Consider the following 22,284-nt stretch of genomic DNA (forward strand, 5'->3'; position numbering starts at 1 on the left):
GCAATGCCGTATTACTCCTTAGTCGCGCCTTGACTACATTGAGCTAAACAATAAGTCCCCGTGAGCGAGGTTTCGGCACGAATCAAAAAGGGTGCCATTCGTGCGAAAACTGGGCTCTCGAGCTACACATAGAATTGATTGACATTGCTGGGAGTCTCAAAGGACTCCTGCCCTGGATGCCCACAGCCAAACGAAGGCTAACCATTCTCTTGGAACGATTCGATACCCGCGATAGGGTCACTGGAACGGTAGCACCACGGAAGGAGTCAGTCCGGTAGCTGTATCGATTTGATGAATTGCTTCCCACGTTTTCGATATTGCCACAGGAATTACTTTTGAGGACTGGAAACAAAGATGAAATAGCACTAAAGCATATAGATCCCGTGCTCACCTTGACAATCTGCTACCAATAACGGCCGACCCGCCATGACGCACAAGCATCTTTCAGCCACCGCCGATTCCGATTCCTCCTGGCCCGGGCAGAGCGTCAGTGTCACTCACCTCAGCCTCTAAAAACAAATCAATGCCAAGGCTAGGCGGAAGCGGGGGGGACCGCTGTGCCCTAAAACCTCTCGCTTCTCTGGAATCCAGAGCCTAAGCGGTCAACTTTTCCGCAGACGCTCTTGTTTTCGCTCATTGATTGAGAAGATGAGTATCCGAATTAACGCAACCGTTAATGAGGCTCGAGCCGCCGCCGGTCACTACAAAGAACAATGGGATAGATTTTACGTAAGTGTATAAGCGTATATTTGGGTGTTCTCTGACCGGACATAGTTCATTACCAAAGACGAAGCCAAACAACTCTCAGAGGCGCATCCGGACTGGACAAGATGGATCCTAATACCGGCGAACGAAAAAGAAATGATGCTAAGGCGAATAAATGCACGGCTTGTATCGGAGGGCATTCCCGCTGTCGAGATGATAATACTGAAATGGAGAATGTCGCAATTGCTGAGAGACATACAGCGCAAATACCGTATGTTGGGCGCACCAGTTCTACATATATACCCCGGACGGTTAGCATATGTATATGCATGTATAGGGAGCTAATTTTATCGAAATTTAGCCGAAGGGATCATAGGTGCAAAGGTGGGAGGGATGTCACCATCAAATACCGGGTCACAAACCCACCTCGATACCCAGCCGGAAGCCAACCTGCAGCAACAGTCGTCAACACCGCAGTCCCCGGACTTATCGCCAAGCAGTAGCCGCGCATACGATCCGATAAGAGATGTATAGAATCGCAGATTGAAAGAACGAACTTACTTGGGAGGTCTTTTGCCATTGAACATTTTTTGTTTCAGAAGAAATAGAGCCACCGCAGCTCAACGCAGTACCGAGTTGCACAGATCGTGCATGAGCAGGACCCAGAGCTCTGGCACCCCGGAGGACAACCTCATACGCCAGGAACGGACACTATGCCCTGTAATGAAGAAGCCATTGAGACAACCTTTTTGTGGCGATCTGCTCAAGCTGGAAAGCAGGATTGGGCAGAGCCACTGGCCCATTCGTTGAGAGGGGTAAAACCCTTTCCGCGAAAAGCGCTGAAATAGGAGCACGTCGAGATGGACTTGGAATGTTGGAGGTGGGGTGAGGATGAGGATGAGGATGATGATGATGTACGAGTAGGGAGACAGCAAGAAAGCAATCATGAAATCTGGCATGTATCCAGATCATTTTCAGGGCACTCCAGCTCTTAATGAGATAACTCGTGGACTCCAACCAACGGCTCGCGCGTTTCGCAATCTTGACAATTGAGTTGTTAGACGTTCATCTTGGCATTGTGGCTTGCTCCCAAAAGGCGGCCGTTCTGCATGTCGGCGCTTGTTTTCCTGTCCATCATTGGATGTATTCGGAGGATAGAAGGGTGCCATCATCGTTTTTCCTGCAGCTCAAGTTGTGTACCTCGTTCTCATTCGCCCTCGCAGGAGCACTCTTTCAAGTATGCGTCGGCAAGCCTTGCAGTCGACAGTCAAGCACTCACGATTCTATTGTACTACCTCGACAACGCCGCCATGTGCGGGCTGTCCCACATCGACAATGGCGAGCCGCCAATCACAGGACATTGAAGGGAGAATGATGATGGAAGATACCTAGAAGGGTGCCAGGTCTTGAGGTGAGGTTGGAAGTTGACTCTCTCCAGTACGGAAGAAGCTAGGTCCTTAGCTCCTGCTGCCTCAACCATGGATCCCAGTAAAGTGGACGGGACGAGCCGCAACGTCTCCTTCCCGAACTCACCTTGTTCAGACTGCAAGTCATGATGTTCTGTACTTTGCAACTCTTCGTTCGAACGGCTGGACCATACGATGCGCGGCGGGCAAGCACTGTCCATTATCGAATTGATTGAATCCTGCTCTTCTTATTACCCAAAGTAGATGAATATCTCCCTTGCTGATGACATACATCAGTTATCAACAAACACGTCCAGAGAATACTCAGCACATCACCTCGCATCAGAAGCTATCCACAACCCCCCCCCCCCCCCCCCCCCCCCCCCCCCCCCCCCCCCTCCGAATAGATTGCGAACAAGAGGTCAAACCCGGACGCCGGCGAAGCGTGCTGCTCTATTTGCGTTGGACAGTGATCAGGCATGTGGAGTGCCATAGACTCACATAACCACCGTACCCACGAAACCCGAGAATTTAGGGTGGTTGATGATAGAACAACTTGTGGATACTTAGACCATCTCTAGACCATCATGTTAAAACATGGCATGATGTTAGAAGCAATTGGCATTGGTGGATTTTGAAGAACACGTTAGGGTGTTTAGGTGGAGTGGTGCCATAGTAGATGCCGCCAAACAAGTAATTACCTCAGTATTTTCTTAGTTACTTACCTTCTCGATTCAGTTGTCGCCCTTTCGCCTCAATCCCCCCCGAGACCGCCCATCCGCCAACTCGCACTGATGGAAAATAACACCGATTCGACGGCAAGCCTGAATTCTTGTTCTTCAGCCGGAAGTCAAGGCCAGGCCGTGTACAATGCATCTTCGGGTCAAAAGGGCGATGGGCGCAATGACGGGGGCATCCAAAACACATACGATCGACGTCGATGTTGATTTAAGTTGTTGATATTGTAGCCACGTCAAACAGGAAAGCTTGATTCCAGATATAACGATCGTTCAGCCAAAGGCGAAGTGTGGTGGTGATCTGGCCTTTAGTAGAAAACTACATGAAATGATTCACTATTTTCTCTCGCCAATGTCTGGGATCTACAACTGTTCCTTGGCAATCTGATCCATTTTGTGGAACATGAGATGCACCAGTCCTTGAAATTTCCGGACCATCCATGTATCGGACACATTTCGCCTATTTTATTCTATCTACACCGACACCGTTACCGGTCAGACTGTATGTGCCTGCACAAGATCACGGAAAGCGGACTTTTGGTGGAACCCATTCAAAATTACAGAAGCAAAAAGCTTTTTCCTCAATATGCTGGTGTGTGTAGTCACTTGCTCATGAAGGGCACGGGAAGGTTAAAATAAATGAGACTTTCCCATAGCTTTACGCATGCTAGTGGCAATTCAACATCTAAGACTATCAAATATGAGCTCTGACAATCACCAATAATGGCGGAGCTTGCTGCAAAGAGGGCCAATCACCACCTTGTATCCTTCTTCGCCTTCTTTTTCGTTTTCAGACCAGGAAATCTAGAGTTCAAAAGAGTGGAGATTCCCTCGTGTGAGTTCTGACATGGCGGATGCACGAGATTGTACCCTTTGGGGGTAATGGAGTTTTAGATCATGATAGAAAATCACATTGCCATATGCTGCTCAAGAAGTATAAACCCTCATGAGTCAGATCCCACCTGAAGTAGGCTTTGGTAAGCAGTGCACGATTCCGAGACGAAGAGAAATTGAAGTAAATGGTGGATGGGAATTCATTCATCCTATTTTGGAAGTGGAATTTTGTCCACATTTGAGGTATACGATATAATAGATATGTTTCCTTCTTTTCGATAATTGCGTGCGGAGAAATCCAATTGGAGGTGTACGAGGCCAGCCGTCCAAATCTTGAAAATCCCTTTTATCTGCACTGCATTTCCGTGACATTCCCATGCGAATCGTCCTGATCTCCATCTCGATTCGAAATTAGACGCCCCACAATTGCAAGCGCCTCGTTGCTTAGACCACAGTAATGTGCGTTCAATGGCATCACTGCATACCATATTCCTCCCCACATAACATTGATGGACTTGCCCGTCCTGGTATCTCCTGGAAGAACAATGAGCCGGAGCGCCTCTATTTGATAGACCAGATCCCGCCTTGAGCGCCCATGTAGTCACTCAAACTCTGATAATAAACAAAGTATTATCGACTGTCTATGCTTGCATGCCGAAACCTGGCTCAATGCCGGCGGCCTTCAAAGCTTTGAATCTACGATCATCTCTTGTTTTTCTTTGTGATTTTTGTTCTGCAGCAAGCGATCGGATCTCGTTCTCAGGCGCGAATTTGACATTCCTCGGGGTATCCTCGCGGTCAAGATCGACTGTAGCACATATCGTAACGTTCTCGCCTCTTATCGTCATGACTCCTGGCAGCTTCACATCGCATACTAGCCATTTCGCAATGCTCAAGTCTTCGCTTGAAGCTTCGGGATTTCGTGCAGATATACGTTCGGAACATTCGGTAAGAACAAGGTTTGCTGGTATTGTAAGTTTCAATAAGAAAGGGTGGACGAGATATTGGCCTACCAAATTGATCGTATGAGCGCAATATGCCAATATATTCCTTCTCGTCACGGAGAAGTACGTCAACCTTTTCTATTGTCCGCATTAACGCTACTTGCCCTTAAATCGCTAGAGTATGATTCCTACGCACTATCGACCATATCTAGTAGCATCGCTGACGTGAGGAAAGCCTGGGGTGGTAGTTCTGTTGGTAGTATTTGCTGTGGCTGGGGAGTTCTTCCTCTTCCTAGAGTCGGAGCAGCGAACTGTGTTGGTGGGGTAGAGCTATAAACACCTCCGTAGCCTGATGGTACATACTTAGTGTCCATTCCAAATGAGGTTGAAAATTGTCCCTACCAATGCTTGCCGGCTGGCTGCCAGGAACTTCAGAAATAATATCCTGAGGAGCTGGCTCCTGAATCGAGCGCTGTAGCATGGCATTAAAGTTGGCGGCCATGTTCGGCGGAGCTCCCGTGGGGTGGCCATGGTGTTGGTTAGGAGGGGGGTAGCTCATCGTGAAAGTACTGTATCGGTCGCGAATGGCAGGAATGGAGGAGATTGGATTGTTAGCAGTGTCGGTAAATCGGTAGGATCGGTGATATCATGGCCATATAGACGCTGTCTGATTGACCCCTCGTTGACATTTGACGTCGTCGAAGATGCGCTCGGGGTAACTACGGGACAACGACGAGAACACGGTAAATTGTTTGTCCGATGTCCGACTTCGACTAGCCCGTTGTTACATCATGTACATACTACAGGTCCGTAGGCATTGCTCTCCCCTAAGCTGGATCTCTCTTAAGCTCCAGAAGCGCGCATCGCGGTATTTTCGAATCGATAAGGCAACCATCGAAACATTTTAGGGGTCTTTGGATCTGCTGTCGGCGAATACGCTTGTCTCGGACGAAATGCGCACTTCATCTCATCCCTATTCGTAGATGGCAGAATGCGAACTTGATCCCTACCGGACAAAAATACGCCATTCTTTGTGCCTATAAATTCTAATCATTAATCTACCACAAACAATCATTTGTCTTCTTCATTTCGCGACCGACTCAGTTCGAAATTTCGCCAATTCGTGAATAGCATCATCATCTATACAACCAATTTCCACCCATATCCCTTATCAAAACAGACACAACGTTTATCGGATCGTCAGGCAGAATGGCTTCACTCTTCCGCATTCTAAAACACAAGTGGATTCCTCTTAGAGATACTACCGAATCATTTGCAGGGCGCTGCATCATTGTCACTGGTTCAACTTCCGGGATTGGTCTCGAAGCAGTTGCTAAGTTCGCCTTGTTAGGCGCAGCCAAAGTCATTATGGCTGCCCGAGATTTGGATAAGGGCGCCAGAGTGAAGGCCAGTATCGAGGCCAGAACAGGTTCGAAAAACCAGCTCGAAGTCTGGGAGCTTGACTTGACATCCTATGAGAGCATTCAATCTTTTGCAGAGCGTGCGAATGCACTAGAGCGCCTGGATATTGCAATTCTGAACGCTGCGATCTACAATGCTTCTTTCCGACAGTCGCGACATGGATTCGAGGAGGACCTGCAGGTCAATACACTTTCGACTGCTCTTTTAGGCATACTGCTCCTGCCTAAGCTAAAAGCAACGAGACAGATCAGCAATCATATCCCAGTTCTCGAATTCACCAATTCAGGACTTCATCAACGAGCAAAGATTCAAACAGATGCGATCGAAAATTCGTCCTACCTGCGAACTTACAACATACCAGAACAGTTCAAGGCAAACCATCAGTATTCTATTTCCAAGTTATTCTTAATGTACGCGACGAACACACTTGCGGCACAAGTTTCGTCCGCCGAGGTCATAATAACTTCAATATGCCCCGGAATGGTGGCGACAAATCTGCCACGCGATTACAAGTTTCCTGGAGCAAGATTTGCCACCTGGTTATTCGGTATACTCTTGCAGCGTACAGCGGAGCAAGGGGCAAGAAGCATTGTCAGCGGAACAGTACTGGGAGAAAGTGCTCATGGACGATTCTGGCAGCATGACGAACTTCAACCCATCGGTCCAAGTGTAGCTGGAGACGAAAACCGGAAGATTGCATCACAAGTTTGGGACGAAATCGTTCAAGTCTTGAGCGCACAGGTGCCATCTGTCAGGAGCGCTTTAAGTGCCATTGCGCAGTAGACTTGAAATATTATATTTGCGCGAGTTAATTTTTAATGAAGAAGAATTTGAGATCGACTGCAAGGAAAGTTTCAGATGCATTGAATCTTTGATCTTAGAACTACGAGTGATTCAATTTCCATTGGGTAACCTGTACACATCAAATACATCTGCACGATGTACAATATGGGTCCCTTGGGTACATAGCCAATTCGGGAAATGGTCCGTGCTACCCGCGAGATCAGCATGACGTCTAGCTGTACCTGGGGAGTGCAATTCCTAGCTTTGCCATTCAAGAAAACCATGATGCAAGTCACTCTGCACACTGGAAAAGTTTAATACGCGGACCTTACCCGCAAGCAGGAAGATATATGAGCTGAATGCCCCCTCCTCCTTTTCGCCGAAAGCCCACCTCCCACGCCTCCTCCTCCTTCTTCCGCTTCCTATTCCCGCACACTCGTCAGCGTGCCCGCGCACATCTCTCCAAGTTTCGGCACGAAACTCTTCGATCTCTTCGACAACGGACACAGTCACGCATATATAGATACATTCTTTACAGGCAGGCGATCAAACTCAAGCGTAAGCCGGGTATCATACAGAGATTACGTGGTCACACGAGGAACCTGCTACGATCTAACTCGAGCTGGCTCGAAAATGAAGCTGGGCTGCGAAGGCAGAAGTCGATGAAGGCAACCGGATCAACCACATCCGCGAACACAGAGATGAGTTATCAAGAAGGGAATTATGCACCACGAGAGCCAGGTGCTAGAAGGAAGAAGCTTGCTGGGTACCTGAAGGCTGCGAACGAGCTTAGGCAGACGTATCAGCAACAGTATGCGTCTGGCTGGAGCAAGAATCAGGGCGCTTATGAATATGAGGATGATACACCCGGCAGTTTCCCTGACGCGGCCGTAGTAAGGAGTGGGGAAGAGGAGATGGTTCTGTTTCCGAGCTATGCGCGGAAGCATGTGAAGCGGAAGGTCGGTTTTTCTTGATGCGCTTGACTGTAATTATTCCTAACAATCCTATAGCCAGAAGCAGAACCGGGTACTATTCAAGAGGTCGAAGGCGAAGGTCGCGATGTTCGAGACTCTACTGGTGCAGGAGACGCAGAGTTCTGGAAGCAGCAATGGGACAACTATGAGGATGACAATGCCGTCGTTGACGTTGATGTACGAGGCTGGATATATTCGCCACACAAGGGTCAAATGTCTAGAAAACAACGACTCTTCATTGGTTTGGCACGGCAGCTCGTAGGCATACAAGCACCACCCGCCGGTTCAACTCCCGCGAGCTCATCAGTAAGCCCGAACCAGAGTAGAGAGCCTAGTCCAGGTCAATTGAACCACAGAGACCGGACACAAATTCGACAGGCTCAGCGTGAAGAGCTTCTAACAGCAAAAGAGGCAGAGGAGATCTTGAAAAGGGGTGAGAGAGAGGCTAAGGCCGCAGAGAAAGGTGCATACAGCGAAAAGCCTGCGGTCGATGACGACAACACGAAGCTGTATCGGGCACAGAGCCGAGATAGCATACGCTCGATAGACTCGCGAGGTAATCTACAGCCCAGCCTTGCAAACCGGGACGAAAACATTAAAGCAATAGAGAAACGCGCATCATGGAATCAGCCTGCAGATATGTCCTCTGCAGAGCTTGCAGAGGCAAATGCCCGCTTGATGGCAAGGCTTCGCCACTTCCTCGCTATCCCAATGGCAAATACCCCAATCAGTGTTTTCTTCTACAATGAGAAAATCTCCAAACAGCGGACGATATACACGAATCCATCAGGTCATTTCAGCATCTGTGCTGCCCTGGACTTTGTACCGACGCATGTGCGTATTCTCGCATCAGACAAACTGTCTGCCACCGAAGAAATAATTGTCACCGATCCCTACGGAGTTAGTGTTATCAGTGATATTGATGACACAATCAAACATTCGGCCATCAGCAGTGGTGCCCGCGAGATCTTCCGCAACGCCTTCATCAGAGAATTGGGAGATCTGACCATAGAAGGTGTTCGGGAGTGGTATACTAGGATGTTTGAGATGGGCGTCAAGTTCCATTATGTTTCCAATTCTCCCTGGCAACTTTTCCCGGTCATCTCGAAGTACTTTGAGATGGCGGGTCTACCACCCGGCTCTTTCCATTTGAAACAGTATAGTGGTATGCTGCAAGGAATCTTCGAGCCCGTCGCTGAGCGCAAAAAGAGCACTCTTGACAAAATCGCTAGAGATTTCCCAGAAAGGAGTTTCATCCTGATCGGTGATAGCGGTGAGGCAGATCTGGAGGTCTACACAGATTTTGTTTTAGAAAACCCCGGGCGTGTAGTTGCGGTCTTCATCCGGGACGTCACGACAACTGAAGGTGGAGGATTTTTTGACACATCCGTAGGACCTGGACCTGGTGGGTGTATGCCGTCTTCTCAAGAAGGGAATGATGCTGCTCATAGATCTGCATCAGCTGCCAACAACGTCGAAGACGATGACCCCCATCTCAGAGCTGCAATTGAAGCCTCCTTACGAGACTTGGAAGAAGACAACAAGAAACGCTCGAAGTCTTTATTCCCAGAAATCGATGATGACCATCCCGACATGCGGCCAAAATTACCAGCACGAAAATCGTCGCAAGCTGCATCAGAGTCAACGCCGAACCTCATAGATTTGTCTCCAGATCGCGAAACACCAACTGGGCCTGCCCTGCGCCGAGTAAATACAGACACCAAGACCGAGACAAACAATAAATCGGCACCAGCCATCTCTTCTGCAGGCAGCAAAGCTGCTCCTCCGCCGCCGAAGAAACCCACCTCCCTCCGCAGCATGTCTGGGGATTCATACGCCCCATCATTGCCCGCCTCTGGAAAGCCCCCATTGCCACCCAAGCCTCGCAATTCTTCTTCTACTGTTCAGCAATCAACATCATCGAGGCCCCAAGGTTCCCCGTTGCGGCCGCAGCCAGGACCCAAACCAACAGCACAATCGCAACAAACCTACGCCGGCATGGCTCGGGACAAACTCGTCTCAGCGTACAACCAACTCCCTGCTGCGTCATCTTACCTTCCGTCTTCGAGCTCCAAAGATACCCACGCAGATTCCAAACCTGAGGGCAGTGCCGGCGGCACGAAGAAGGCACCCCCGCCCCCTCCACCCCGGCGAGGTGTAACCGCCTACCCAAGCGCAGCAGCCTCGTACGTCGGCTCCAAGGCCACTTCTGCCTGGCAAGCCGCGCCTGCACTTCCCTCCCATCTAGTCCACACCTCGAATAATCCTAATGCCAACATGGCGCGCGCAAACTCCTACTCGACCACTGCTTCCGGCGGATCCCAATATCCACAACGCACCAACACGTCCTCAACACTTGGGCTCAACGGCCGCAATGGCAACCAAGGCACAGCCGATGGATATGGATACGCCGAACAAGGCATGAATAAGCGGGAAGCCCTCTGGTACCAGAGATGGGCACGCGCGGAACAGATACTGAAAGACAACGGCGTGACGTTGAAGAGCTGGCGCATCGGGACGGACGTGACGAAGGAGGCGGAAAAGATCATCAGGGACGTAGCAGAGAGGAATAAGGAGAAAGCTGTGAAGAAGGGGGGTTCTTCCAAATAGTGAGGTATGGTTTTATTTTGAGTAGTGTTGTTGTCGTCGTCGATTCAGCGCGCATATCAAGGATATTATGTACATATATGTTCACTTGAGTCAGTAGTACGTAGACGGGGTTATTTTTTTTAAAAAAATAATGAAGTCTTTTGATTCATATATATACTATCTACCGTTTTATAAGTCGTCTTTTGTGGGTTTCGTTTTGCCTCTTTCTTTTTTTACCGTGCATGATATAGGCGTACATAAATATGTCAAGAGTGACCAAGAACTCTTTTTCTCTTCCCAAAACTCTCAGTACGTCATCAGTAAGTAGTCTAGGCCACACCTCTCCTGCCACCAACCCTCTGCATGCCCTCTCTGATCTGCGCACTAAGGTTCAATTGTGGAAGAGCCGACGGCCCCGCGCCCTGAGGCTTAGGCATGAAGCCAAGCTCGATCAAGTAGGACAGGTAGACACCGACCGTCTCGACAGTAACCTTTCCACCCGCGCTCCAGTCCTGACCGGTCCACGCCTCATCTTTCTTGAGGGCGCTGGCGGCGTTCACATCGTCGAGCTCGGGGGCCTTGGTGTCGGCAGGAAGATCTCCAGTGACGAAATGGTAGAGGGGCAGCAGTGCATGGTCCTCTGTTGCGTCTTCGAATGGCGCGGCGCCGGCCACGTAAGCCTCCATTGACTTCTTCCACTCGCTGTAGTCGACCTGGGGGACCTGGTATCCGTAGGTTTCCAGGGCGCCTAGGAAGTCGTTGATCGTGATGCGCGGGTGGGAGGTGATTTGCGCGACTCCGATGGGGGATACGGGAGGCGAGAAGGAGGCAGCGACGACGACGCGAGCGACGTGTGTGACGGGGACCATGTTGATGGTGTTGGAGATGTCGGGGCGGGAGCGTAGCTGGATGCTGCCCTTGAGGATACGGACGAGGAAGTCGTCGGTGTTCGTCGTGCCGGTTGTGGGATCACCGGTGACGTATCCGGGTCGGATCACGGTGCCAGAGAGACCTTTGAGGCCGGCTTGACGGGTGAGGTATTCGGCTGCCCATTTGGACTGGCCGTAACCGGTGCCGAGACCCTTGCGCGAGCCTTCGAGGTCATCAGACTCCTGGACGAGGCCCTTCTTCACGTAGTGATCGGAATCGAGGACAGATGTGGAGCTGACGAGACCGAAATTCTTGGCCTTGCCCGCAGAGCAAAGCGACAAAGCGGTGACTGTGCTGAGAACATTGGGAGCTCGGAGTCTGGAGTAAGGAAGCACCCAGTGGACCAAAGCGCCATTGTGAATGACTACATCGACGGAGTCGGCCAACGAATTCCAGGTGTCTGGGGACAGTCCGAAGTTAGGCTTCTCGAGATCTCCAACAACGGCCTGGATCTTGGAAGTCCAAGCATCGTCCCAAATGCCGTAAGCCTGGCATGTATCTCGAATACGTGACAAGGCTCCATCGGCGTCTTTTGCGCGAACGAGGACAGTGACCTTGCCCCTGGGTAGGAGATCCCGCAAGATGTATGCACCTAAAAAGCCAGTACCACCTGTAAGGAAAGTGTGGATCTCCTCTCCTGGAGCCAAAGGACCCCTCGTCTTGAAATTACTCAGTTCCTTGCAGAGATCGCGTGCGTCGGCACTGTAATCTTCGTCTTCTGGTTCGTCTTCGATCGCTTCACCGGTGTCCAAGCGAAGACCGATGGGGTCCAAACTCTGGTCAATGTTTGCGCTGAATCCTCGAAGGGTGGGGAATTGGAAAATGGTTGACATTGGCAGGCCAATGTCTTTAAAGTGCTTGCGAATCTTGAAGAACTAGTCATAGTGTTAGGCAATTTAAATCATTCGAATTCATCTCTGAAACGTACCAGCTGTTGGGCGATGATGGAGTGACCTCCAAGGTCGAAGAAAGAATCGGTTCCGCTAATGCTTTCTGCAGTCACGCCTCGATCTCCAAGGAGCTCTGCCCATATTTCGGCAACTTTCTTCTCGGTTTCAGTCAAGGCCTTTCCAAGCTGCGAAGGACGTCTAGCTCCTGCCGCTGCCAGCTGCTGCGGCTCGGGGAATGGCAAAGCCGGACGATCGATCTTTCTGTGATGAATTAGGACCGACTTATAAGTTTATTGTCCTTGAATCGTGCTTACCCATTGGGATTGAGAGGGAATCGCTGCAAAGGAACAATCACAGATGGCACGGCATAAGCCGGGAGCTTCTTCTTGAGGTGCTCTCTAACGTCATCTCGAAGATATTTGAATCGCTTGAGAAGGCCCACTAGACTCGTGTCTTGAGAATCATCCTTTGCTCCGCGCTCTTCAAGCCATTGGTACCAGCGCTTCATTTCAGGAACGATCTGGCCACACTATTAGCATTGATTCGATGTGTCGAGTCTTGCACATCTAGGTCAAGGGTTGGCAAAATATGGAGTCACTTACATAGCTGACCAGTGTAGGCTCTTCATACGCGTCACGCTTGAGAAGTGTTACATTCTCGCGTACCAGCGGATGAGCAGCCAAATGGGAATCGATCTCGCCAAGCTCAATACGGAATCCGCGGATCTTGACCTGGTTGTCCACTCGTCCTGTACAGTGGACATTTCCGTCAGGTCCATAATGACCAAGATCTCCTGATCGGTACAATCTGTCTCGGGGACCTCTCCAGAACTCCCTCCACGGCTCGGCCGCTCCCTGGCTCTCTACTCGCTTCTTGTCCTCTTCTACCCATTTGGCCGGGTCTACGAACCAGTTGTTAACGAACTTGGTAGCGGTAAGATCAGGGAGACCAAGGTACTCCTCTGCGAGACCACCAGCTCGAACATAGATTTCACCACTCTTTCCGACCTCACAGATCTTGTTCTTGTCTTCTCGATCAACAACAAGGAGTTGAACATTTGTCATTCCGCGGCCAGCTGGGATAACTTCTCCAAGAGAATCAAGGAACTCAGGCGCCTCGTTACGACTTGGCACTTCGTAATAGCTCACAGCTCTTTGGGTTTCAGTTGTTCCGTACATGTTCACAATTCGTACGTTGGGTGCAAGGTTTTGCAATCGCCTGCAGTCCCGTTTGATGAGCAGATCGCCAACGAAGAATGAATGGTGCAAGCTTGGGAACTCCGCAGAAGCTCCACCGACCAGGATTTGACCCATGGCGGGAGTCAAGTGGGTTACAGTAGCACCATGTCTTCGCATCCAGACCGCAAGAAGCTCGTGTTGGATATCTTCCTTGCTGGGAACCAGTAGCTGAGCACCAAGGAAAAGAGGTGTGAAGATATCTCTTTGGATAGGATCGTGGGCGATTCCAGACAACATGGTGAATTTATCCTGATCCGACAAATTGAACGTCTCCGCCATCCAGGGGAAGTAGTGTGTCAATGAGAAGTGTCGGCCCTTTACACCCTTGGGTTTTCCTTCGGATCCTGATGTAAATGAAAGTGTGGGCGTTGAGTCTGGTCCTACCAGGACGCCGGGGAGTTCCGATTTCAACTTCTGCTGCTCATCGAGCACATCTCTGTCGCCCACAAGGCCTCCCACAAGTGTACCATCATCGTTCAATCGCAACCCTGGCACTTCTGTCTTCAAATCCAGGTTCTCCGCGATATAAGTACGGACCTGCTCGGAGATCGGGCCGGCCTCTTTGGTTGCTTTATCGATGACCACGAGGGCCCGAGGCTTGGAGACTTCGAGGTAGATGCATTGGCGGTCCGGGGGGTATCTGCGATGATGTTAGAGAGATTCGATTGCAATTGACTCAATTCACAGTACAGTGGATCTAGGACGCTGAATGTAGCACCTGCAGCTAGTACGGCCATGATAGCAACGACCAGATCAACGCCTCGGTGGGCGAAAATCATGACTACATCTCCGCGCTGGATACCTTGCTGCACAAAGTGATGGGATAAAACCGATGTGGCCTCAAAGATGTGTTTGTAGGTGAAGCGCCTCTCAGCCGCCTTGGTTGTAGCTGTCTCGACGACGCATGGTCGATCGGGGTGTCTTCGCGCATTCGCAGCGAAGATCTCGTGGATTGGGCCCTTGAAATCCGACCAGGAGAGGTCTGCAGTCGGATCGGGCAAATTTGAATTAGGACTTGAGCTCATTGTTGCTGTCAATGGCTTGATGGAGGTGTGGATTGTTGGAGATGTAGCGGGGCATGCGACTGGAACGAGGAAAATGAAGGTTACGCAAGTGTGGTCCTTGAGCTCAGATCAATTTCGAGATTGGATCAAGGTTATCCACTGGAAAAGATTGTGTAAGCTTGTGGCAGTTCAACAATTGAGTTGTAGTGGAAAAAGCAGTAGGAAGACAAAAAGTGAAAAGGTATAGAGGTGTGACGCATAAGTTTTATCTTTTTTTGGAATGATATAATAAAACATGGACGTAGGTATGGACATGGGAGCCTCTTGTTAGCGATTGACTCATGCGACATCGGCCTTTTTTCCCTGCCCCTCAATTAGCAAGTGTGGCACTTGTGGCTAGTGTTTTAGATGTGGCTGGTGGCCTGGGGAAGGCTTCGGAGTGGTTGTTTCACCGAAGCCGATGTCTTCAGCCCTATCTACCTCGTAGTAGTAGACTGGCACACTGGACTGGTACTTCTACTATTAACTAAACGGTTGGGGCTGGGCGTACGTACCTCCGTGCCGTGCGTGCCACTCGTGCCTACCTCATACCTTGATACATATACGCGTATACCTACGCTATTGCAGCTAGCCATTATTTACCTTCCTCTCGGTCTAGAAGTCAAAAACAGCACATCCTACGCTCACACTCACCAGATCCATTCATTTGGTTATTGATTCGTTGTTTGGTTGTTCACCTTCTCCATTACCTCCGCTTTAGGCCCCCTTCTGCCCTGTCTAAGGGGCGGTGTCGATAAGGGAGAACCTGCCTACTACCTGCAACAACAGAATCCCAATCTCCCATTATATAACGACTATACCTCCCGCTAGGCATCGTCAGCCTCGCAGCCTCACTCATGCCATCATAGGAATTCTCTTGCATTTCCCTACGCCCTTTCATCCCTGTCACGATGCCCACGCAACACACATGTTTTGGACGGCCTGTTCGGTTGCAGATGCCCCCACGGCGCTTCCAATTTCTCTTAGGCTTTGTCCTAATTGTCGCTGTATACTTGGGAGTTTCTGGCCCCACTCCTTCGGCTGAGCTCTACGAAGAAGTCGCAGAAGCAGTCAAGAATCCTCACTTGCCCAGTGTCCCGAAGCTCGAAGATCTACCCAAGGTTCCCATTGGACCTGTACCAAACCCATTCGGTCCCGCCGCCCATAAGCCACCTCCGTCTGCGAACAGTACTACTGATAGCCAGTATCGTCCCCTCCAATGGCTACCCGACTTCAAATGGCGGAACCCTTTCTCCTCGTCCGTTACCCATGACGAGGATATCGCAGTTCTTCCACCTCTGAAGGAGCGTCCACCGATCTATACATTCTACGACGTGAGGGGCAAGCAGGGCAAGGAAGTTTCGGTAGCAGAGAGTCGATTGATATTGGCATGGCGCAGAGCCTGGTGGGCACAGGGTTTCAAGCCTCAAGTCTTGTCCCGCGACGAATCCGAGAAGCATCCTCTATACGATCTGGTACAGCGCATGAAGCTCGATTCGAAGGTGGAGTTGGAGTTCATGAAGTGGCTCGCCTGGGGCCATATGGAAGGCGGCATTCTTGCTAACTGGCTAGCACTTCCCATGGCCCACTACGACAACCCCATGCTGAGCTTCCTGCGCAGAAAGGAATACCCTCTTTTATCGCGAGTTGACACACTACAGCATGGCATATTCTTCGGCGAGGGAGGCGCAGTCAACGATGTTATTAAGAAGTTGGTCAACCACGACCTTTTCAAAAACACAACGGCTACCAAGGATAAGATCACCGAATTGGGGAAGAAACCGGGCGGACCATTTGTCAACCTTCTGTCGCAGAAAGAAATCGCTGTGGAGCCAAAGGCCGACGGAATTGCATACTATTCTATTGATACGATTGCCAAAACATACGGAGTAGTCGCTGATAAGTTGAATGCCACAACTCAAGTGGAGGGGCTAACCATGCTGGCAACGCTGATCAACTCCCACCTGCATCTAACCTTCCAGGACATTTTTTCAGAAGGCGTGGCTGTTCTCAAACCCCTACCGGAACATAGCTCAGCGCTCATGTATGAAGCCATTGATATTGCCAGGAACCTCACACAATGTCCCACCTCACCGATGCCTGAGTCCTGTCCACCAAATAGACCGAAGTGCAAGCCATGCGATCCAGAGAAAGCGAAAGGCCCTGCACTGTACCCTGCGTACAAGAATACGTCTACTCTTTTCACCATTGGCACCGTTCCGCATCCCTACACCATGAATCTACTTCGATACAACCGCGATGACTTAGACGGAAATTTCTTGCGCCGGAATGGGGAGCGCGACCAGTGGCTGACTGCAACAACCGTCGAATCAGTCGGCGAAACCCACTCGAGCGAAGAGCGTGTCGTGCATTTCAAAGAAGCAGTAGCCGCCCCGCACAACGCCTCCAATTCCCTCTGGCTCACTGCCGAGCGCGAGACTCAGATCGATCTGGACTGGATCTTTGGATTCAATCTACCTCAGGAAGCCGCGGAAGCTAGGGGCGTTGGGCACCTAAAGGACGTGCCGGGTGTGAAAACCTTCCCGCGTCCAGCACAACCCACACCATTAAACGAAGCCAAAAAGCCAGACGACGAAGCCATAGCGAACGAAGAAAAGCGGCTGATCAAGGCTCGAGACGCGCTCAAGAGCAAAGACCGCCGCATGCGGGAAATCATTCAGATGGTAGAACAATGGAGCATGGCAGACACCGAAGCGTGGAAATTCGCAACCGCCTGGTCGGCGAGACGGCGACAGGAGCGCGAGACCTGGGAGAAGGAGGAGCAAAAGTACGCTGGCTCTGAGCGCAAAGCGGGCGTACGTCCAGGCGGCAAAGGATTAAGTCGATGGACGGATAAGCTCACAGGGTAGGGTTGAGTTAACGCGCTGCTGTGCAACTCAGCAAAGCTCCCTCACTCGGCCCACTTCTTTGTACAAGTTTCTCCGTATGGCATCAACATTGCATGGCTATGGATTTTCTCCATCTTGGACGTCCTTACCTTTTCCTTTTTTGGGGAAATGCTTTCGAGCGGCAAAAGCTTGATGGGTTCTTGTTTCTCTGGCGTAATGTACCATAAACATACCTCTTGTTTTTATTTAGCAAAAGCGTGAACGATAGAATATTTTACTTTATCCTACCACAGTCTGTCATCATTATTACAACATCTTTTCTATAGACGAGGGGACTCATAGGGCAGCCCCAACACCGGGTACCCACATCCATCTACACACCCGCGATATGCTACAGCAACAAGGGCAGCAACAGCATCTAATCGATACCATTGTGTCAAATTTGAAATGATTAAAAGGAAATCTTTAAATATACAACGCAAGAAGGCTGGTCGATAGAAACACCGACCAGCTCAGCGCGAACGATTACATCTACAACCCGATCAACCCCTTGATGCCCCTAACCTTCCCCACCCAATCGCCATAGCCCACCCAAACAACACCCATAGCCATCTTCCACGCCCTCTGCCCAGCTCCCTCGCCGTTCCTTGCGAGCGGCAGGTCCATGGGTCCCGGGATGCTCGTCTTGACGCCAGGCCACCTGTCGCGCGTGACGGCCTTCTGGTTGCACACGCCACGGAGGCCCTCCTTGCCCGCGAAGCGGCCGTATCCGCTACCCTTGACGCCGCCGAAGGGCAGCTGCACCATGTAGGTGACTGCGAAGTCGTTCACGGCGACCATGCCTGCTTGGACCTCGCGGACGACGCGCTCGAGGGAGGGCTTGTGGGCGCCGTAGACGGAGGCGCCGAGCGCGAAGGGGGTGGAGTTGGCGAGAGCGATGGCGTGCGTGACGGAGGTTGCGCGCATCATGAGGAAGACGGGGGCAAAGAGCTCGGTCTGCGCGATCTTCATGTCCGGCGTCACGTCGACGATGAGTGTCGGAGTGAAGTAGTGGCCTTGTGGGAACTCAGGGTGCGTATAGCGTTTGCCGCCGGCGAGGAGGCGCGCGCCGTGGGACACGGCGTCCTGGATGAGGGATTCGAGGTTGTTGAAGGAAGCGGGGGAGATGGAGGCACCGACGTCGATGGGGGTTGAGGGGGAGGCGTGGAGGATGGAGCCCGGGCGGAGGGAGGATACGAGGGGTTCGATTTGCGCGACGAGGCGGTCGTAGATGTTAGGGAGGGCGATGACGCGCTCGATGCCGATGCAGTTCTGGCCGGCGGATTGGAAGGTTCCGCGCATGAGGATGCTGGCTACGCGGTGGAACTCGCTGTTGCTGAGGTCGTCGAAGACGATGGCCGGGTCCTTGCCGCCCAATTCGACGCAGACGGGCGTGAGGCTCTTTGCGGCGGAGGCGCATACGTGGTGGGCTACGGGTCTGGAACCGATGAAGGTTATGTGTGCGATGTCAGGGTGCGATGTGAGGTGTTCGGCGACGTTGGGCCAGCAGACTACGGACTGGACGATATCGGGCGAATGGCCACAAGCTACCAGGGCGGATGTCACGATAGAGGTGAAGTACGCACTCGACCAAGCAGTGGCTTCGGAGCCCTTTACGATGATGGCGTTGCCGGCGAAGATCGACGCTATGATGGGCGAAACAAGGTTGTGAAACTGATATCAATTGTCTGAGAAGATGTTTTCAAAAATTGGTGGAGTCAGGGGGAGCTTACGGGATAACTGTGACAGTCAGATTGAATCCTTATGAATATGCCATGGAAAGGTTGACTTACTTCCAGCTTACGAGTGCAGCAACGACACCCAGGGGTTGCCAGATGACTTCATTCTTCTTGTACATCATGAGAAAATTCGTGGGCCTGCTTTCGGGCTTCAGCGAATCCTCTCCATGATCAATTGTCCACTTCAGCTTCTCAGCGGTGACAAGTATCTCTCCCAAACTAGCATCCACCATCGTCTTGCCCGAGTCCAGACAGGCGACGCGAGCGATCGTCTCCTGGTTCTCCAACACGAATCTAGAAAACTGGGTTACTACTCTTGTACTGCTCATGTCGCAGGTTCATATTACTTCAGCATGGTCTTGAGGACCTTACGCCTCTCTGCAAATGTTGTCTTCGCCCATTGAACTTGTGCTTCCTTCGCCTTCGCAATCGCGCGATCGATTCCGTCGGTTGTCGAGGGGTTCACGCGTCCGAGGGATTCGCCGGTCGCGGGACAGTAGCATTGCACCAGAGACGATCCGGATACCTATATCAACATCAGCTAGAGCTCAATTGGAGTTTATAAGATGACGTCGAACCTTCAAGGAGGGCTCCTTAAGAATTTCGCCTTTCCATCCAGATTTCACTTGCTCTGGAGCCGTGACATTATATGGTACGGCCTTCTCCGGGTCACTCTTCACCAGGTAATAGAGAACTAGGAGTGTGACAACGCCAACGCCATAAGCAACGAATATCTGGGCTAGATCCAGCTCCTGCAACCGTTCCATGTTGTACAGAGAATGCAATCGCTGGTGTCGTCTGATCGATGGCATATTTTGGACAATACAACAGTCGCATGGTCTAAGCTTCCAGGGTCCATCTCGACTTTCCCTATTTGGGACCATCCCCTAGCAATAACTTCAGCCCGCATACAGTGTAGAAGCTTCAATGAGCTCAAGAATTGCATATACACAATAGATTTGGTTTCAAATATTTTTATTCTTCATTAAATATCATTCCTTCATTCAGAGAAGTTACGGACATGACAACTATCGTATAGGAGACCAGAGATACAGTCTCGAAGATCTATGTGATTCCACTGGGTATGGCTAGCGATTTTTCATGATCGCCCAAGTATGCTCGCCCGATGCATTTAACGAGCATTTCCCTTCGGGGCCTCTGTAGCCGGTCCCTCGGCAGTCACGTAGGCCTTGGTCATGCCACCATCGACAACAAAGTCGGTGCCATTAACGAAGCTGCTCTCGTCGCTGGCAAGGAAGAGGACAGCCTGGGCCTGCTCGATAGCCTCACCAAAACGACCGCTGGGGAAGTGAATCTCGCGGCGTTGGCGCTTTGCGGCATCGTCGCCGAGCCAGTCCTGGAGGAGAGGCGTGCTGGAAGAGTCAAAATTGGGAACAAATCATGTGGATGACGGGGATACTCACTTCAAAGGAGCCGGGCAAAGCGCGTTGAACCTGAATCCCTCTCTTGCATGCACCATGGCCAATTCTCTCGTCAGGGCAAGGACAGCTCCCTTGCTAGCCGTGTAGGCCAATTGGGGTGCAGCGCTTCCAACCAAAGCCACCACACTGGCAGTGTTGATGACGGAAGCCTTCTTCTTACCATGTCTCCTGAAGCTAAGGACAGCATGTTTGCTACCGAACCACACACCCTTGACGTTAATGGCCTGAGTCAGATCCCAGATCTTCTCGGGGGTGTTGACAGCATCGTCATCGTCGGCGTGCATTATTCCAGCATTGTTGAAGATGACATCAATACCGCCCCAAGCGTCGAGGTGCTCGACTGCTGCAGCAACATCTGCTTCTTTTGATACGTCGGCGATTTTGCTCTCCACCTTCTTGGCCTCTGGCACTACTTCCTTCACTCTTGCTACAGCTTTCTCGAGTGCTGGACCGGAAATATCGCAGAGCAGGACGTTAGCGCCCTCGCGAGCAAAGAGAATGACAGTCTCCAAGCCAATGCCACTATCATCGAGTTAGTGGTGTATGGAACAATATGAGTCATGTGATTGTGATTGAGTGCATTGCAAGAGCTGTAGGTTGAAACATTCAGACTCTAGCCACGCGAGATCGAGAGGAGAGTAGTCGTTCGAGATACAAACGAAGAGCAATCGATGCGATGAATAGTGCAGGTACAGGACTATGAGGCGAATGCGCAATGGCGATCAAAATTCGTTTGATATCGAAACAAACGCGCATAGAAACGGAAAGGCGGAAGGATGCGGCGGACATACCCAGCTGCTCCGGTGACGAGAGCGTTCTTGCCTTCCAGACGACCCATCTTGATTGAAGTGATGTTAACGGTAGGAATTGGTGTTATCTAGAGTATCTGTCTTGAGGTCAGCAGGATGCATTTGATATAATTAGGGAACAGCCCCTCCAAAGTCGTGAATTTCCTATGACTAATATTTACTACCAGAAGCGTCATAGCAACGGGCGAGTGTGTCCGAGACCAGTAAGGGGGCGCCAGCTCTTTGATCTTTTCAGGGTCTCCACTTACCTCTTGGGCGTACGAGTAACTATCGTGAGTGGTTGTTTGACGTGTCGGAGTTGCGTGGTGGTGCTTCGGACTGCAAACACCGAACGAAGGTATGGTAGGATGGGACGTTGGTTATTGAAGGAGTCGAAAGGAGTCAATTAGGTTAATTATTCCAGCAGAGCAAACAATAGCTTGAGGGCAAGTCGCGGTTCTATACACCGATAATCGGCAAGATTCATAGATAAGGACGGAGACCGGCGGTCCGAAGACGTGTTCACACGATGGGGGATTGCATGATTGCTACAAGGAAGGTTATCCGTAGAAGATGCGGTGTAACTCAATGATCCTTCATCTTCTTTCGTCTCATGTGTCCCTTCTCCGTGGACATTGTAGATGCACGATGTCTGTAGCTGTAGCTGTAGCTGTAGCTTGCCTAGGTAGATAGCTTAGCTGTAACAAGGCGCGTTATCTACTCGTCTCATACAGATAGATGCAGGGCAACGAGTGACGAGGGCGTCGGCCATGCGCGGCTTTAGACATGGGACGTGGAGGATCGACTGTGCAATAGATGTATCTCGTATCAAGACATAATCAATGATATTGGCGTCTTGGTGTTTACATAGTCTTCATATACGTTTTACCTAAGTTATTTGTAGAAGAGACATATATAGGTAGTTACCTAGG

The 22,284-nt window shown here is 50.8% G+C and overlaps 8 protein-coding genes across 8 annotated transcripts; 3 read left to right on the plus strand and 5 right to left on the minus strand.

The window, feature by feature from the left end:
- Window positions 1–263: 263 nt before the first annotated feature.
- BU24DRAFT_148777 (uncharacterized protein) lies at window positions 264–1,282 on the plus strand. Its single transcript, XM_033521232.1, has 3 exons — window positions 264–729; window positions 775–976; window positions 1,067–1,282. The coding sequence occupies exons 1-3, from the start codon at window positions 649–651 to the stop codon at window positions 1,237–1,239; spliced, it is 456 nt and encodes a 151-aa protein (XP_033385680.1). The 5' UTR covers window positions 264–648; the 3' UTR covers window positions 1,240–1,282.
- On the minus strand, window positions 1,268–1,830 carry BU24DRAFT_148761 (uncharacterized protein). Its single transcript, XM_033521231.1, has one exon. It carries the CDS (start codon window positions 1,662–1,664, stop codon window positions 1,326–1,328), a length of 339 nt encoding a protein of 112 aa, XP_033385681.1. The 5' UTR covers window positions 1,665–1,830; the 3' UTR covers window positions 1,268–1,325.
- Window positions 1,831–3,914: 2,084 nt separating this feature from the next.
- Window positions 3,915–5,295, minus strand: BU24DRAFT_420387 (uncharacterized protein). The gene is made up of 4 exons (XM_033527456.1): window positions 5,029–5,295; window positions 4,823–4,975; window positions 4,696–4,764; window positions 3,915–4,646 (listed from the first exon to the last, which is right to left on the minus strand). Exons 1-4 carry the CDS (start codon window positions 5,183–5,185, stop codon window positions 4,324–4,326), a joined length of 702 nt encoding a protein of 233 aa, XP_033385682.1. The 5' UTR covers window positions 5,186–5,295; the 3' UTR covers window positions 3,915–4,323.
- A 144-nt stretch (window positions 5,296–5,439) lies between these two features.
- On the plus strand, window positions 5,440–10,554 carry BU24DRAFT_440345 (uncharacterized protein). The gene is made up of 3 exons (XM_033530363.1): window positions 5,440–6,798; window positions 7,218–7,790; window positions 7,842–10,554. The coding sequence occupies exons 1-3, from the start codon at window positions 5,836–5,838 to the stop codon at window positions 10,413–10,415; spliced, it is 4,110 nt and encodes a 1,369-aa protein (XP_033385683.1). The 5' UTR covers window positions 5,440–5,835; the 3' UTR covers window positions 10,416–10,554.
- Window positions 10,555–10,723: 169 nt separating this feature from the next.
- On the minus strand, window positions 10,724–14,477 carry BU24DRAFT_343824 (large subunit of L-aminoadipate-semialdehyde dehydrogenase; the record flags this gene model as incomplete). Its single annotated transcript, XM_033523382.1, has 5 exons — window positions 10,724–12,199; window positions 12,253–12,475; window positions 12,529–12,734; window positions 12,817–14,092; window positions 14,143–14,477. The coding sequence occupies 5 exons, from the start codon at window positions 14,475–14,477 to the stop codon at window positions 10,724–10,726; spliced, it is 3,516 nt and encodes a 1,171-aa protein (XP_033385684.1).
- A 488-nt stretch (window positions 14,478–14,965) lies between these two features.
- BU24DRAFT_420390 (uncharacterized protein) lies at window positions 14,966–17,645 on the plus strand. Its single transcript, XM_033527457.1, has one exon. The coding sequence runs from the start codon at window positions 15,407–15,409 to the stop codon at window positions 17,363–17,365; it is 1,959 nt and encodes a 652-aa protein (XP_033385685.1). The 5' UTR covers window positions 14,966–15,406; the 3' UTR covers window positions 17,366–17,645.
- BU24DRAFT_440347 (Aldedh-domain-containing protein) lies at window positions 17,636–19,921 on the minus strand. Its single transcript, XM_033530364.1, has 5 exons — window positions 19,701–19,921; window positions 19,470–19,648; window positions 19,177–19,416; window positions 19,117–19,123; window positions 17,636–19,057 (listed from the first exon to the last, which is right to left on the minus strand). The coding sequence occupies exons 1-5, from the start codon at window positions 19,887–19,889 to the stop codon at window positions 17,876–17,878; spliced, it is 1,797 nt and encodes a 598-aa protein (XP_033385686.1). The 5' UTR covers window positions 19,890–19,921; the 3' UTR covers window positions 17,636–17,875.
- Window positions 19,922–20,084: 163 nt separating this feature from the next.
- Window positions 20,085–21,658, minus strand: BU24DRAFT_420392 (NAD(P)-binding protein). The gene is made up of 4 exons (XM_033527458.1): window positions 21,622–21,658; window positions 21,356–21,450; window positions 20,547–21,086; window positions 20,085–20,495 (listed from the first exon to the last, which is right to left on the minus strand). Exons 2-4 carry the CDS (start codon window positions 21,400–21,402, stop codon window positions 20,255–20,257), a joined length of 828 nt encoding a protein of 275 aa, XP_033385687.1. The 5' UTR covers window positions 21,403–21,450; window positions 21,622–21,658; the 3' UTR covers window positions 20,085–20,254.
- Between the last annotated feature and the right edge of the window lie 626 nt (window positions 21,659–22,284).

Source organism: Aaosphaeria arxii (assembly GCF_010015735.1).
Source record: "Aaosphaeria arxii CBS 175.79 unplaced genomic scaffold BU24scaffold_3, whole genome shotgun sequence".
Taxonomy (NCBI): domain Eukaryota; kingdom Fungi; phylum Ascomycota; class Dothideomycetes; order Pleosporales; genus Aaosphaeria; species Aaosphaeria arxii.

Coding starts and splice junctions, on each gene's coding strand:
- BU24DRAFT_148777 (XM_033521232.1), top strand. CDS start 649: ATGAGTATCCGAATTAACGCAACCGTTAATGAGGCTCGAGCCGCCGCC. Junction 730..774: donor AACAATGGGATAGATTTTAC/GTAAGTGTATAA, acceptor GACCGGACATAG/TTCATTACCAAAGACGAAGC. Junction 977..1,066: donor AGACATACAGCGCAAATACC/GTATGTTGGGCG, acceptor ATCGAAATTTAG/CCGAAGGGATCATAGGTGCA.
- BU24DRAFT_148761 (XM_033521231.1), bottom strand. CDS start 1,664: ATGCCAGATTTCATGATTGCTTTCTTGCTGTCTCCCTACTCGTACATC.
- BU24DRAFT_420387 (XM_033527456.1), bottom strand. CDS start 5,185: ATGAGCTACCCCCCTCCTAACCAACACCATGGCCACCCCACGGGAGCT. Junction 4,976..5,028: donor CAGCCAGCCGGCAAGCATTG/GTAGGGACAATT, acceptor ATGTACCATCAG/GCTACGGAGGTGTTTATAGC. Junction 4,647..4,695: donor GCGCTCATACGATCAATTTG/GTAGGCCAATAT, acceptor TTACAATACCAG/CAAACCTTGTTCTTACCGAA.
- BU24DRAFT_440345 (XM_033530363.1), top strand. CDS start 5,836: ATGGCTTCACTCTTCCGCATTCTAAAACACAAGTGGATTCCTCTTAGA. Junction 6,799..7,217: donor TGAGCGCACAGGTGCCATCT/GTCAGGAGCGCT, acceptor TTTCGCCGAAAG/CCCACCTCCCACGCCTCCTC. Junction 7,791..7,841: donor GGAAGCATGTGAAGCGGAAG/GTCGGTTTTTCT, acceptor ACAATCCTATAG/CCAGAAGCAGAACCGGGTAC.
- BU24DRAFT_420390 (XM_033527457.1), top strand. CDS start 15,407: ATGCCCACGCAACACACATGTTTTGGACGGCCTGTTCGGTTGCAGATG.
- BU24DRAFT_440347 (XM_033530364.1), bottom strand. CDS start 19,889: ATGGAACGGTTGCAGGAGCTGGATCTAGCCCAGATATTCGTTGCTTAT. Junction 19,649..19,700: donor TTAAGGAGCCCTCCTTGAAG/GTTCGACGTCAT, acceptor ATGTTGATATAG/GTATCCGGATCGTCTCTGGT. Junction 19,417..19,469: donor GTCCTCAAGACCATGCTGAA/GTAATATGAACC, acceptor CCAGTTTTCTAG/ATTCGTGTTGGAGAACCAGG.
- BU24DRAFT_420392 (XM_033527458.1), bottom strand. CDS start 21,402: ATGGGTCGTCTGGAAGGCAAGAACGCTCTCGTCACCGGAGCAGCTGG. Junction 21,087..21,355: donor CTCGTCACCGGAGCAGCTGG/GTATGTCCGCCG, acceptor ACTCGATGATAG/TGGCATTGGCTTGGAGACTG. Junction 20,496..20,546: donor CTTTGCCCGGCTCCTTTGAA/GTGAGTATCCCC, acceptor TGACTCTTCCAG/CACGCCTCTCCTCCAGGACT.